The sequence below is a fragment of the Haliaeetus leucocephalus genome, unplaced genomic scaffold (assembly GCF_000737465.1).
Source record: "Haliaeetus leucocephalus isolate CR32 unplaced genomic scaffold, Haliaeetus_leucocephalus-4.0 Scaffold1, whole genome shotgun sequence".
Lineage (NCBI taxonomy): Eukaryota > Metazoa > Chordata > Aves > Accipitriformes > Accipitridae > Haliaeetus > Haliaeetus leucocephalus.
In genome coordinates this window covers 1,086,905-1,099,733 of record NW_010972437.1, presented here as the reverse complement: position 1 = coordinate 1,099,733, position 12,829 = coordinate 1,086,905, and the positions used below count along the sequence as shown (strand labels likewise).

General features: G+C 44.3%; 1 protein-coding gene across 1 annotated transcript in view; it reads left to right on the top strand.

The window, feature by feature from the left end:
• The window catches only part of TMEFF2 (transmembrane protein with EGF-like and two follistatin-like domains 2), a 132,255-nt gene that overhangs the window by 975 nt on the left and 118,451 nt on the right, over window positions 1-12,829 (top strand). The window contains exons 2-4 of the mRNA XM_010569059.1: window positions 1,127-1,236; window positions 7,341-7,470; window positions 10,193-10,219. Coding sequence (XP_010567361.1) covers window positions 1,127-1,236; window positions 7,341-7,470; window positions 10,193-10,219 — 267 coding nt within the window. The remainder of the gene's footprint in view (window positions 1-1,126; window positions 1,237-7,340; window positions 7,471-10,192; window positions 10,220-12,829) is intronic.

Here is a 12,829-nt window from a genome sequence, read left to right as displayed (position 1 = left end):
GCTCCCCGCGGCCCGTCTCCCCCGGCCCCGCCGGAGCGCAGTTCCCCGCTTAAACGGGGCGACTCGGCGTGTGGCTGCGGGAGAAGGGGCAGCGGGCAGACGGGCCGTGGGTGCGCATCCCGCGGGCGGCTCCGAACTGAGAGCAAATCCGGTAGAGGGGACGCCGCGCCACCGGGAACCCGGTGCCTGTTCCTTAAAGTCGGGCTGACCTTTATAATGAGTTTCCTATGGAGGTCAGCAGCCGGCCCTTCTCCCACACGTGAAGTAATTCTGCAGTTGGACCGTGATAGCCTTCCGAGGGAAAGAGCGTTATTTGGGGTCACGCGGGCATCGCACATAATACGTTAGGCTGGTGGGGAATTTCCACTGTAAGCCCTCCGCCTTAAACATGTAGCGATACGGTTAAGAGCGCTCGGGTGGTTTTTAAAAAAATGATGGATTTAGATCTTAATGGGTTCGGAGTCCGATATAGCTGTTTTGTTTAATACCTTGCTGCATGCTGTTAGAGTGGGAAGTCAGCTAGCGAAATCTGAAATTCATGCTTGTATTCGTGAACTGAATCTTCAGTCAGATCTGTTGGTTTTTCCTGGAGAAAATGAAGGCAAAGAGCTAGGTTCGCTCAGCGGCTTGTGGGGAACCTGGCACTTCTCCTGTTAACTTAGAGGTGATCAATCTTCATTGGGATCAGGCAGACCATCACGGAAAACACACAGCCTGTTTGTCTTTATTACTGGGGGCTTTGTTGCATCATGGGCTGGAGAAATTCCAATTTGGACTTTTGTCCAACACATTTGCGATCGGATGGGGATAAGTCGATGACATTTCCAACACAGAGCCATGAAATAGCATAATTACTGGGTGACTTTTGAGGACACAGAGTCTGTGAAATAATAGAAAAAAGTGTGTGAGGTAGTGGGGAAGAAGGACTAAGAGAAAGACCGAGGGAGAAACAAGAGAAAAAGTGGAAAACTGAGGACAGGGAAGGACAAAAGAAAATCTGGACTCTATCATTTCATCAGCAAGGTTATTGTGCTGCGTGCATTAAGATGCAATCATCCCGTATTGTTCCTCTTGCTAGACCAAAGCTGACATCTTTTTTTTCTTTTTTTCCCTCTTTACATTTGAGGTTACGATGACAGAGAAAATGATCTCTTTCTCTGCGACACCAATACCTGTAAATTTGATGGGGAGTGTTTAAGGATTGGAGACAGTGTGACTTGTGTCTGTCAGTTCAAGGTAAGAAGATTGATATTTTGTTCTCTAATTTACTAATGAGAATACAAATCAAGGATCTCCCTTTATAACCTATCGCTTGGCAATTCATTTCTCTACGTGCAGAGAAGTTAGAGGGAAAACCTGGCAGCATGTATAAAAGCTGGCAGGAGAACCAACTGGTGTCAAGAAGACATAAGTTTCTCTGGGAAAATGCAGATGCTGTGGCTTTAAATGTCCCTTCTGGTCTGCAGCTTCAGGTTGTGCATTTCTGATTTTTCGTCTCTGCCCTTTTAACAAGGATTTAGAGTCCTTTCTAAATTCATTTCTGATACAGATCATGGCTTATTGTATTCGGAGTTCTGATCTAGTTAAAGAAATGGATCTGTAATGTGCTTATGCAATATTTTCAGGAAGGGCTACATAGTGACAATGCTTCTGCCTGTTTATCTGCCCAGCTGATCAGATTAAGGAGCAATCCCTCTGTTCCAAAATCATGAACTTCCTTTAGGTTTTATATACTTTTGGGGGGGGGGCTATTACTGAGTACTAGGGGTTTTCTTTCTCTTTCTTCTCTCTTCCTCTTGCAGCTACATCTAAACCTTAGGCATTCTTAAAGTCAGACGATTTCATTATGAAGGATTCCATTTAATATGTTTTAGTCAACTCACAAAACAGCTGTGCTTTACATAATGACCTGAATAAAAACTGAACAAATTAAAGGAGTTTTAAGCATGTACCAGCACGTGTTGCATGTACGTTTATGTACCTGTGGTTTCTTGCATTTTAATGCAGATCTGTGAAGCTGTGGAACTTGTAACGCTGATTTGAGTGTTTACAGTAGAGCAGGCCAAGTAGTGCACAGTTCAAGATCGTGCACATCTGTGATGATTAAGTTATTATTGAGCTTTGATAGACTATTTGCTTTGAACCATGACAAGTATCGTTTATATTTCTAGAGCCAAATGTGTCTTCAGAGAAAAACCCAAGTGATAAATTCCTTCTTTTAAAACAAAGAAGGAATTCTCTGTAATAAGAACAAGACAGTTGTTTGCAGAAGTGTTTGTGTTTCCCGTGTTGGGAGAGAATTCATATTGACCATGGGTGGGTTTTTTTGTTCCACTTCTAGTTTGCATGCAATCAAAAATTCAATGTGAGAATGCTGTTCTAAGCATTTGCCTTGGCTCAGCATGTGCAGTGATTTAAGGGTTGGTCTGTTTTCTCTTTCTAAGGCAAATCTGTAATGCAGTGAAATGTCTGTGACTCGTCCCATTGCCTGGTGGTAAGCTGGGGCAGATGTTGCCCCATGAGCATGGGGAACTTAGAGCAGCCACAGAGAGCACTTGGGTCTTGTCTTTGGTCCCAGTTCAGTGTTGCCATTTGGCACAGAGCAGTGGACTCGTAGCCTAGAAGGAGCAAACTCAGATGTTACTATCGGCAGGGAAGAAGGCATTGGGAGTGCTGTTTTCCCAAGGCAGAATGCTGGTCCCTGGTGATTCAGAGTACACAAAGCTAAGTAAACCTCTCTGGGCTGTGTTGCCTCCTCTTTGAGAGGTGAACGCTATATATATGCTGAGTTGAGCAGTTCTGTAGGGGCGGTTGAAACAGATTTAAGGAAATCAGATAATTGGTATATGAATATGTAAATGAGATCAAAAGAATGAGTTGGGCAATGGTAGGCCTGATCGCTAGTAAATGGGTTGAAATTAGCAGTAGTCTTTGGTTTCAGTGGCCTTTGGATCAGGCCCTGTAAACACTTAGAGCTCTTTGTCTTGATTTGAGCCCTCCGTGGAGCCGCAGGGCTAACTGTGACCTTGGAGGGCAAATTACCTGTGGCTGAGCCTGTGCCAGCGCTGCGAAGGGCGGTGCGGTGCCGGGGGCTTCTGTAGTCAAATGCGTCCGCTTTGATACAGGCAGAGCTTGGGGGGATGTTACCTTCTCTTGTAACATCAGTGGACAATGTGACAAGCCAAAAAGATATGCCACCAGAGTAGAAAATTAATTTCTAGTGCGGTGTCTGAGACTGGTCGACTAAGGCAGAGCTGGCCAGGTAATTTATGTCACGAGTAAGGGGCTCCTCCATCAGAATTCAGGTCCCCCATTTAGGTGGCAGCTCTCTGGGGTGATAGTGAGCAAATCAATAGCAGACTCCTCATCACTATAATTACTTTTTATGTTTTCTCCAGAATTTGCCAGGGGCTTTAACTGCAGCTTGAGAGAATAGACAAGGACAGAAAGCTAATTTTGCCTCCATACTGTTGAAAAGTCCTGGGCTGGCCAGCCTGTGTCTTGAGGGGGTGGGAGAGCCAGAAGTGGGGACCAGAGCTGCTGCAATCTTGGTTTGGGTTTTTTCAAACCAGAATCACAGATGCATCATGTCTGTCCAAGCGGAGTTAAAATTAATTTATTTTTATTGGAAAAGCTGAATATGATCAGACTGCTCTGGAACGCCTGAGTTAAGCTTCCATCCCTGAGAGCCAGCAGGCACATGCTAAGAAAGGGATTCATATCAGTTGGCTCTCTTGTCGTAGTCTACTGCAAAATGATGGGCCATTCACTGACTTGTCACAATGAGACCTGTATTGCATTGGAAAGCACCGTGTCCTCTTCCGATCAGTAATGTAGACCCATCCCCTGCTCAGGGCAAGCCCAGACCTGGAGGCAGGCAGGAAGGGAAGGCACCGGGCCAGTGCTGGCTCTGGCGGTGGGGCTGAGCGGGGGAGAACCACCACCCCTTCCCTCCCTGCATAGAGCAAACTCAACGGTCCACCAGAAGGTGCAGAGCTGTGCCAGCGGGCATGGGGTTGGAGACACCGCTGGCTGGGGTCTGTACCCCAGTCTGCCCAAAGCCATAGGTCTGGCAGCCTGGGTTCTCTTCCCTCTTAGGTTTCATGAACATATCTAAAATTATACCTGGTTATTTCCATCAATGTTGCACCTCTTTTCTCTTTAGTCATCAAGACTGTGGACATTCACTGTTTTTTATGTGACGAAGGAGTCCTGTTTTCATGCGTGTTGAATCCCTCACACGCTTCAGTGTTTGTGGAGCTGGAACATCACCTGGCCACCCTGCAGCTTTATATTATATTTCCAGAATATATTTTTGTGCTACTTGGTTCAAGACATGGGTGGCATTTTGGGAGTAGTTAACCCATGAGAGTAGGAGGAGGTCAAACTTTTAACAGTGTTACCAGGAGGAGGAGTTACGCAAGTTACCATTTTCTTTAGAAAACAAACCTTACTCTTTGGGTGCCCAGCACTGACCCCAATGCTTGCAAAGCTCATTTGTCCCTGGCTGTGAGCACTTGAGGCTGCTAGTACCGACGAAGGCTGCGTTTGACTGATACTTGGCTGAATTGGATATGTCCGTTTCCCTGCTCTACAGCTATATTTTAAAAACGTGTATGTATAAGAGAAGTGGACAGTGGACATGGCACCATGCTGCTGGGTTTAATAACAGTTTTGACACGGATTTCCCCGGGTGCTGGATCAACCCTTACTTGAGGGATGGAGAATCACTCCCTCATCTATGGCTTGGTCTGTTGAGCCCTAAACCAATGCCAAAAATGTGTCCCTAGGCTGAGGAAACTGACAGTCGATGTCTATTCTCCAGTACTAGCAAGAAGTATTCTATGATGGTGAAGAGCTGCAAGTATTGGATTCAGCGTGGTCAAGTACAAGAGTCTAGCTCTAGCGGGTTAGGAGTAACCTGGTGACTTAACATCACAACCTTCTCATCGGTGGTCTTGTTTTCTTTCCTGGTTAACTTCCACTATGGTTTGCTGGTGGCTTTCAGAGCCATCCCAGCTGAAAGCCAAGGCAGGATCCATCTGGAAGATCTCAATTCTTTTGTTTCTTGTGGATCCTGCCTTTTCCATCCAAATACTCATTGTCCAATGGCAGTGGTGGGAAGAGTGGGCAGCAGATGAAGAAATACACCTTTGTCCAGCACAGTTTGAGAAAGAAAAGGCTGCATCACCTGTGCTCATCATGGAGTACCCTCTACCTCCTCTGGCCAAAGCCAAGCTTGAGTGTGACAGGAGCCACAGGAGATACAGGAAAATTCTGTCAGGAGAGTTAATCCTTCCTGGAGCCCTGGTGTCCCTCAAATGCATTTTAAAATTGCCAAGCTTTGGAAGAAGTTCCAGCCTAGCTCATAGCAGCTCTGTCACTCGTTTCTGTGGATCAGGATTTCACTCTTGATGCTGTGTGCTGTTAATGTAGGGCCGTCTGGCCTTTCAGATTAGCAGCTGAGTCAGTGTAAAAGATCATCTCTCGCTCTGGGCGAAACCAGCAGAGAGTTTGCCACTGTGTTTCTTGGGAACAGGATCCAGCATTGTTTCTACATGTAACAGAGCCTGTTGAGATACTTGGGGCCAAATTCTGCACAGATTGCTCTGGCAAAAAGTCCCGTGGATGACAAGCAGATAGTATGTCTAAAACAAGCATGATTTGATCCTTCATGCTTTAAAAAATTTGCATGATTGTGTTAATTGTCCTGGTTAAGTATTCCAGATCAGCCTCCAGCAATTGCTGTTGAGCTTCTGGATGAAGTTGGCATTTTCTGCTTGAAACATGGCTCAGATTTGGAACATAGTGGTGAAAATAGCATACAAACACTTTTCCATCAACTGTTTAAAATCTCGGCGTGGAGGAGCCCTTCGTTAGGGGCAGAAGGAGAGGATTTCTACTGTTGTGGCTGCTGGTTTTCTTGTTCCAAAGGAAGAGAGCGCTGGGGGTGGGTAGCAGCTTGGGAAGATTTAAGAAAATACAATGCATAAGGAAAATGTCATTTGATTTGGCCCAATCAAAATGTCACTCTGACCAACTATGAATAATTTCTTGGCAGCTGCTCTGTGTGGAGGCCTGCAATTAATGCAATCTATGCAATTGTTTGTGTTAATCACTTCTGTAGTCATTCGCTTTGAAGCATATTTGATGTTTATATGCCTGGAATTTCAGGTCTGCATTTTACATTGTGCCTGGTGAACACACCTCAGACACTTTGTGGCATAATACAGCTAAATAGGAAGCATGATTTCTTTTTAATTTTTACTTGGATTTAAGCAGAGGTGAGCATTTGTAAATAATAATTGTGATCATTCCATTTGTTATAATTAAACAATGAGGCATACCAAGAGTACGGTAATCATGAGATAATCATATCCCTCTTATAATTACCATGTACAGGGTACATCCAAGTATCTCTAAGCCTCAGAGTGTGATTATCTTATGATAACTGCACCCGGTAGGTTGCCCAATTTTCAATATAAAATGGAATTATTTTTATTAAAGTGAGCAAGAGAGGGCAAAGCTGTATTTCAGGGGTAGAGGGAACAAAGCAGGTAGTTTGCAGAGCTGAGCGGGAGTTTGAGCCGAAGGAGGGGTGCATGGCGTGCGTAACTTCTGCACTCTTCGGCACGCTGGCTGAGCTCGCTGCGGTGCTGCTGCTCCTGCACGCTGGCCGCCGCGGGGAGAGCTTGGACCTTTGTGGAGCATCCCAGCCGCAGCTCGCTGGGAACAGACATGTCTCTGCAGAAGGAGGGGTGGGTTTTGATCATAGGTCTCAGAAATTATTTCCCTCTGTCCAATCAGTTCTAATTATAGCTAAGTACTTAAATAGAGAGTTATACACACACAGGCGGACACTTCTGTGTATGCAAACAACTGTCTCTGTAGCTGCCAGGGTGTGTATGTGCAGGAGGAGGAGGGGAAAAGCGAGCCTGTTCGTTACAATTTGTCTGTAGCCATCCAATGGAAATGCATGAGCTGCTATTGCAGATGCGAGGAGCCCTTTGCCTTGTCCGTATTCCTTCCCTGGGAATGCCCCCACCTTGTTCTTGCAGGGGGAGGCCTCTCTGGGGGCACTTATTGAACACTTTGCCCATTCAGATTACCTTTTCCCTCACCAGTTCAAGTCTGGTTTATGCTCCTCTGCCTTTTGTCTTTTTTGAAATCCACCCTCCCTCTCCCCTGGTCGCTGTAAAGGTGAAGAAGAGGGTCAATGCCTCCCTCTCTGTTGTTTCCCCAGGGTTTTAATACTGGAAGGGGGCAGGGGGCACCCAAATGGATGCCGTGCCACCCTGCTTGTGTGACTAACACTGCTGCTCTCTGTCTGTTCCCATCAGTGTAACAATGACTACGTGCCCGTGTGCGGCTCCAACGGCGACACCTACCAGAACGAATGCTACTTGAAACAGGCTGCCTGCAAGCAACAGAGTGAAATACTCCTGGTGTCCGAAGGATCGTGTGCGACTGGTACGTATAACGTACTCCAGGCTGCCTGCGGACCTTGCCATGCCCCTGAATAAAATAACCCGTGGATGGCAAAAGCCATTTGAATCCCTGCTTTGAAGTCATCATGGGATAATTCTTTGCAATCTTAGGCATGAGAAATTGCTGCCATCATTCCCTTTTAAGGAACTAACTTAGTATAGGCTCACAGTCTATGATACAGTATACCCTTGATGCTGTTTTGAACAGTGCAGCACAGAAGTTGATTTCTTTTTTTAATGCGTATCTTGTGCTCCTGATCATCCTGTGTGCCGCATACACTTCTGAGCTGTTACGACAAGTAACTGGAAGCAGATTAAGCTAGCAGATGTCTGATAAATGGGCATCTGGATTACCACAAACCTCTCTATAATCTGGAGAGATAGAACTGGAGCATTATTGCCTGCAATCCAGTTTCTTAGGTTTTTCCTTATGCATGTAGGGCCAGATTTCCAGCTGGTATGATTCAACAGACCACTGGTTGTAATGAGCCCTGCCAGTTTATACCAGCTGAAGATTTGGCCCAAAACACACTCAATGAACAAGTCTGTGCAACAGGGGTTTTTTCTGGACTTCTTGGAAGAATTCATTAAAGAGCATATGTGAAAACTGACTGGTATTTGAGACATCTTTACTTAACTCTGAGCATCGTGAGCTATTTGTATCTCTGCTTTTATGAAACAGCTAGAAAGGTGTATGAGCGAAATCAGTCAGGAAAACTGAGTTGCTTATGTGCAGGAGTTCTTGATGTTTTTCTTTTGTGCTCAGTATCTGTTAGAGGTGGGCAGTGAAGTTAACTTGAAAAGAGCAGGAGGAGTAAGTCTTTGTTCTTGAGAGAGTTCTTTAAACTTAAAGCAGAATTTTCTTCTTGGCTGAGGATGGAGGAGTCAATAAAAAGTGCATTAGACAAACTTTTTGCAGTGCTGTAATTTTGTGTTTTGTACACCTGAGAGAAAATAAACTTCTTTCCCTGGAAATGTTGTTCTTCTCTGAAGCTGTTACCTGACAATTTTCAAGAGGAAGAAAAAATATGCTGCAATTTTTTTGTCTATAAATTGGTATTAAACAGAGCTCAGGCTGACAAAGCCTATTGTGGCGTAGGATTTGTTCAACTTAGTAAATTCTCTCAGCACAGCAACTGGTCTTTTTTGGTTCAAACTTTTTGATTAAAGGGATAATTTTAGTGCCTCACTACATCTTTTCTTAAACTTGCTTGCCTACTGGCAATGGCTGTGTTGGAAGCATTTTTTCTGAAGCACATTGTGGATTTCAGAAAGAGAGAAGGGGAAAAAAAAAGAAGGTGCTTTCCTGAAGTCTTGATCATTTGGGCTCTTTTTCCTCCCCCCAGGGAGGAGGCTCAGTGGAGAAGGTAGCAGCCGTGTACCTCAGGTTTCCCCCGTGGGATGGAGCAGAGAGAGGGTACACAGGACCCCCAGGAGAGACTGGCATGGGTCTGGGCATCAAAGGGTAGGGGCAAGAGGAGGGACACCTGGGGAGACCTGGCACACCTGGAAAAGCAGTGCTTTCCAGAGCCATGAGGGCACTGTAATGAAGACACCATTCTTTCCCCTTTCTTCAGAAGCTCATTTGGGAAAGCATCAGGACAGAAGGTCAGATCAGGAAAATGCAGGACATGGTCACTGGGAAAACACCACCATTTTCTGTTCTCTTTTTCAGCCCCCTTTTGCATCTGTCCTATGCAGTCTTGCTGTGTAAATCTACCTTTCTAAGCCATTCTTGTGACAGGTTTATTTAAATAAAGGTTTTCCTTTTTTTAACTTTGAGCGATGATGGCATGTACAAGCCAGTTCAAATCCACCAGACCTTGCTGTCAGTAAATTAGATCTAACAGTTCACAGGGTAATTGGATCCCAAAGGAGCCTTTCCAAAGTCTTTCTATTAATCTTGATGCTGGTAAATGGATAACCCCTCTACTAAGGGGGAGGATGGGATGACAACTTTCCTCCTTTCCCTGCAAAAGAAACTCCTCTTGTGGATTATTTTTGGTAACCCTACACGTGTGTGCATTTCTGTGCTTTGCCTTGCTTAGAAAGTTTTGAAATGAAGCTCCTGGCTTGGCAATTTCGTGATGTTGCACTTTCTGAATTTGTGACTCTTGTCATTCCAGCCAACAAAACATCAAGCAGAGGAGAAATAAAGATAAAGCACTCAATTTTGAAACTCAGCAACAACCTCGAGAAAAATGGCATTTTAATCATTTATCTAAAGACTTGGAATAATAATAATTTCAATTGTTTATTCCAACTAGTTATGATCTGATGAAATGTCACTGTTTTGTAAAGATAATGATGTGAATTTCTAATTGGTCAGGCCTCAAACAAATGGGTTTTAAAAATTCTCTTTGATGGTGAGGGTTTAGTAGTGGGCAAATGAAGTAACTTTGCACAACTGTTGGGAACAAAGGTTTATCAGTCTCAGTACAGCAAAACGAGTCAGAGGCTTATGAGGACGTTACAGCACTCCAGGGCTTATGTTATTTTAGTCTGATATAGAGACTTTAAAGAAAAAGAGTTGAGACATGAGGAAGATGGCTTGAGTGAACTATGTTCAGATTAGATCTCTATAATTTACACAGGGATGACATCGAATGTAAGGTACACTGTAATACACTTAACAGTCTTGCTTTGCATGTTTACAGGACATACTGTAGCATATGAATACAAATTTCTTTCTATTCTTTTCTCAGATGCTGGCTCAGGATCTGGGGATGGAGGTAAGAGCCATCTTCTAGTATCTCTGGGCTTATGTGTACTCACATTGTCTTTCACAATTTCAGATTGTAAGTGGATATGCTTTGCAGTTTAGTTGTTACACTACGTATTGTCTTTCGTTTAGCTTTTTCTCTGGAAAAAGTGACATTTTGCATTTTAGTCAAGCTGGAACCTAATAATGGCATGCTGTTTTCTAGGGAAATTCAGAAAGCTGTGTAACTTCTAATAGGACTTGGAATTATTCATAGGTTGTGCTAGGAGCTCTATCTCCATCTACTGTTACAGTTGCACTCATTTGTTTTATGTTTAGAGTAATATTTCTTTTGTTTTTAAAACATGAGCCAAACCCTTGGCTCCTCCTCACTGGAGGATTCAAGCCAAATATTTTGTGGTAACAGAGAGCATTCTTTCAAAGATATGAAGAAATGTCACAGGGAAAGAACAATGTGTTTTTTTAAGAACAGCAGCAGCAAAAATGAACGTGGAAATAGTCCAAACCCTTTGCTGCATACAGGGGATACTGTGAAATGTAGGCAAACTTCCATTTAAGTTGGGCGTTGTTTTTTTATTTCTTAGGTGCAGTCATTTATGGAGTTGCTTGTTTTAACACTGGTCGTAGGGTTTGTGACCAATCCTTCTGGGTAGTAGAAATGTTGGGTCTGGGTAGTGCCCTGCCTCGGGGCAGGGAACATGACTTTTGGGAGTTACTTGCATGGTGGGGCTGGTGGGTCAGGTTTCTCTGGGGGCTGGGAGGGCCAGGGCTGGTTTGGTTGGCTGTGCAAGGTTGTCCTTAAGAGTTACCCTCGTTTCTGCCCAAGCCCCCTGGGTAAGCTCTAGGACCCCTGTGGCAGGGGAAGGGCAAGCTCGGCATCAGGCTGGGATGCTGCTGAGGTCCCCCAGCTGGGACAGCCACCAGGAGCTGAGCCAGCTTTCTGCATAAGATGCAGACAGCAGGTCTGGGGTCTTACCCGGTTTGATGGCTGGTCCTGGCTAGATTCAGGTTTTTCAAATACAGTCCTGTCATTTGGCAAGATGTCACCTAGTCCTTGTGTGGTTTTGGTAACCAGTATATTAGAGAGCACAATGTGTAGGTAAAGTATTATTTTTACCTATGAAGTGGTCAACAACATGAGCATGAAGCACTTGCAAGGAACCTAATTTTCCAATATGGGACTCAGGCTGCTCTCTGGAAATCAGGACACTTTGACACGCTTAAATCTGGCTCCCCAGAAACCGCAACCTAAAATATTGCTATTAATTTTCAAAAGTTTTGTCCAGCTATTCCTATTTTACTCTAGTGTTCTTTTAAATTGTCTTTTTAAACTGTTACACGAAAGAAATTCCTAATTCAGTGCTTAACAGAAATCTACGATTTAATTTATATTTATGATAAGGTTTTCATGCATATGGTCAATAAATCAGTTTTCAAGTGAAGTTGCACAAAATTCATCATGTATGTACCAAGGAAAACAGATAAAATTTCCAGTTTGTTTTATAACTGGGGAGGTGGGGGAAAAAAACTTGGCTGCTTTCTAAAAGTAATGAATACTCAAAAAGCATAGGAATTTAAAAGCATAATTTCTAAACAGTTTCATTTTAAAAGCTAAGGTTGAGAAAACACAAGCAGAACAGGACCTTGGGGACTGACTGGGCAGATAGAAAGGAAGCAGATTTCTGAAGGAGACAGAACCAAGCTGGTGCATGTGTTTAAAGGTCTACAAAACTGCCTTGTATTATCCAAGATTTAGTAGGCAGCTATGGCTGTTCTTAAAGTAAAAAAGTATATTTATGTGCCCTAATAAGCTAAATCCAGCCAAGTAAATGTTGTCACTACATCACTCTTTACTAGACACGGTCTTGTTGTAAAAGCTGTAATAAATTTTGGATGTCATCACAGTAAGTCTTGTAAAATCCACTCCAACAGTCATGAGTGGGATGTTTTCATATGAGAAGCCTGAGGTCTTAGGCAATCTTGTGTGTTTTCTGTTTTTATGAAAGTTTTCCCTTCTTGCGCTTCTTCAGGAATTCTTGGTTAACAAACTGCTAACCAATGGAGCATCATTTTTTGCAAAGCTACAGCCATAGGGAGCCTCGCAGCTGGCCATACCTCTGCCTAAATCAGCAGAATGGGGCTGTGCTGGATGCTGCAAGTGTCAGAGGTGCTGGGTACATCTGCAGTGAGGTACCCGAGATATCTCAGATGCTGGGAGCCCTTAGGAACAGCCATTCTCTTGCTGATTTGCCCAGTGTCTTGCTGCTGTCAGAGCACCGGCAGGACACGGTCTAGCACAACACTTCGGTATTGCTGTTTGCTCTATGTTGCATCTACATTTGTTGTGTTTTTCAGAGCTGGCAGACTTTCTGGCAAGGTTCAGGTTTGTGTGACTGTTGCGGTCTGTCTTTGGGAGGTTCCTTGCAGCCAGGCAGACGGGAGGCTAGGAGCCCTGGGGGATTGCTGTGGGCATGGGCAGGCTGAGCAATGCCTCCTGGGCGCGGATTAGGAGGCTCTGGTTAAAAAGACAAAGAGTGGATGGACTTGCAGGCACCTGTAAAGGCTGATCCTTCAGTCTGAATTGCTGAGGACCATCCATAGCAGCAGGAATCTCTGCCTC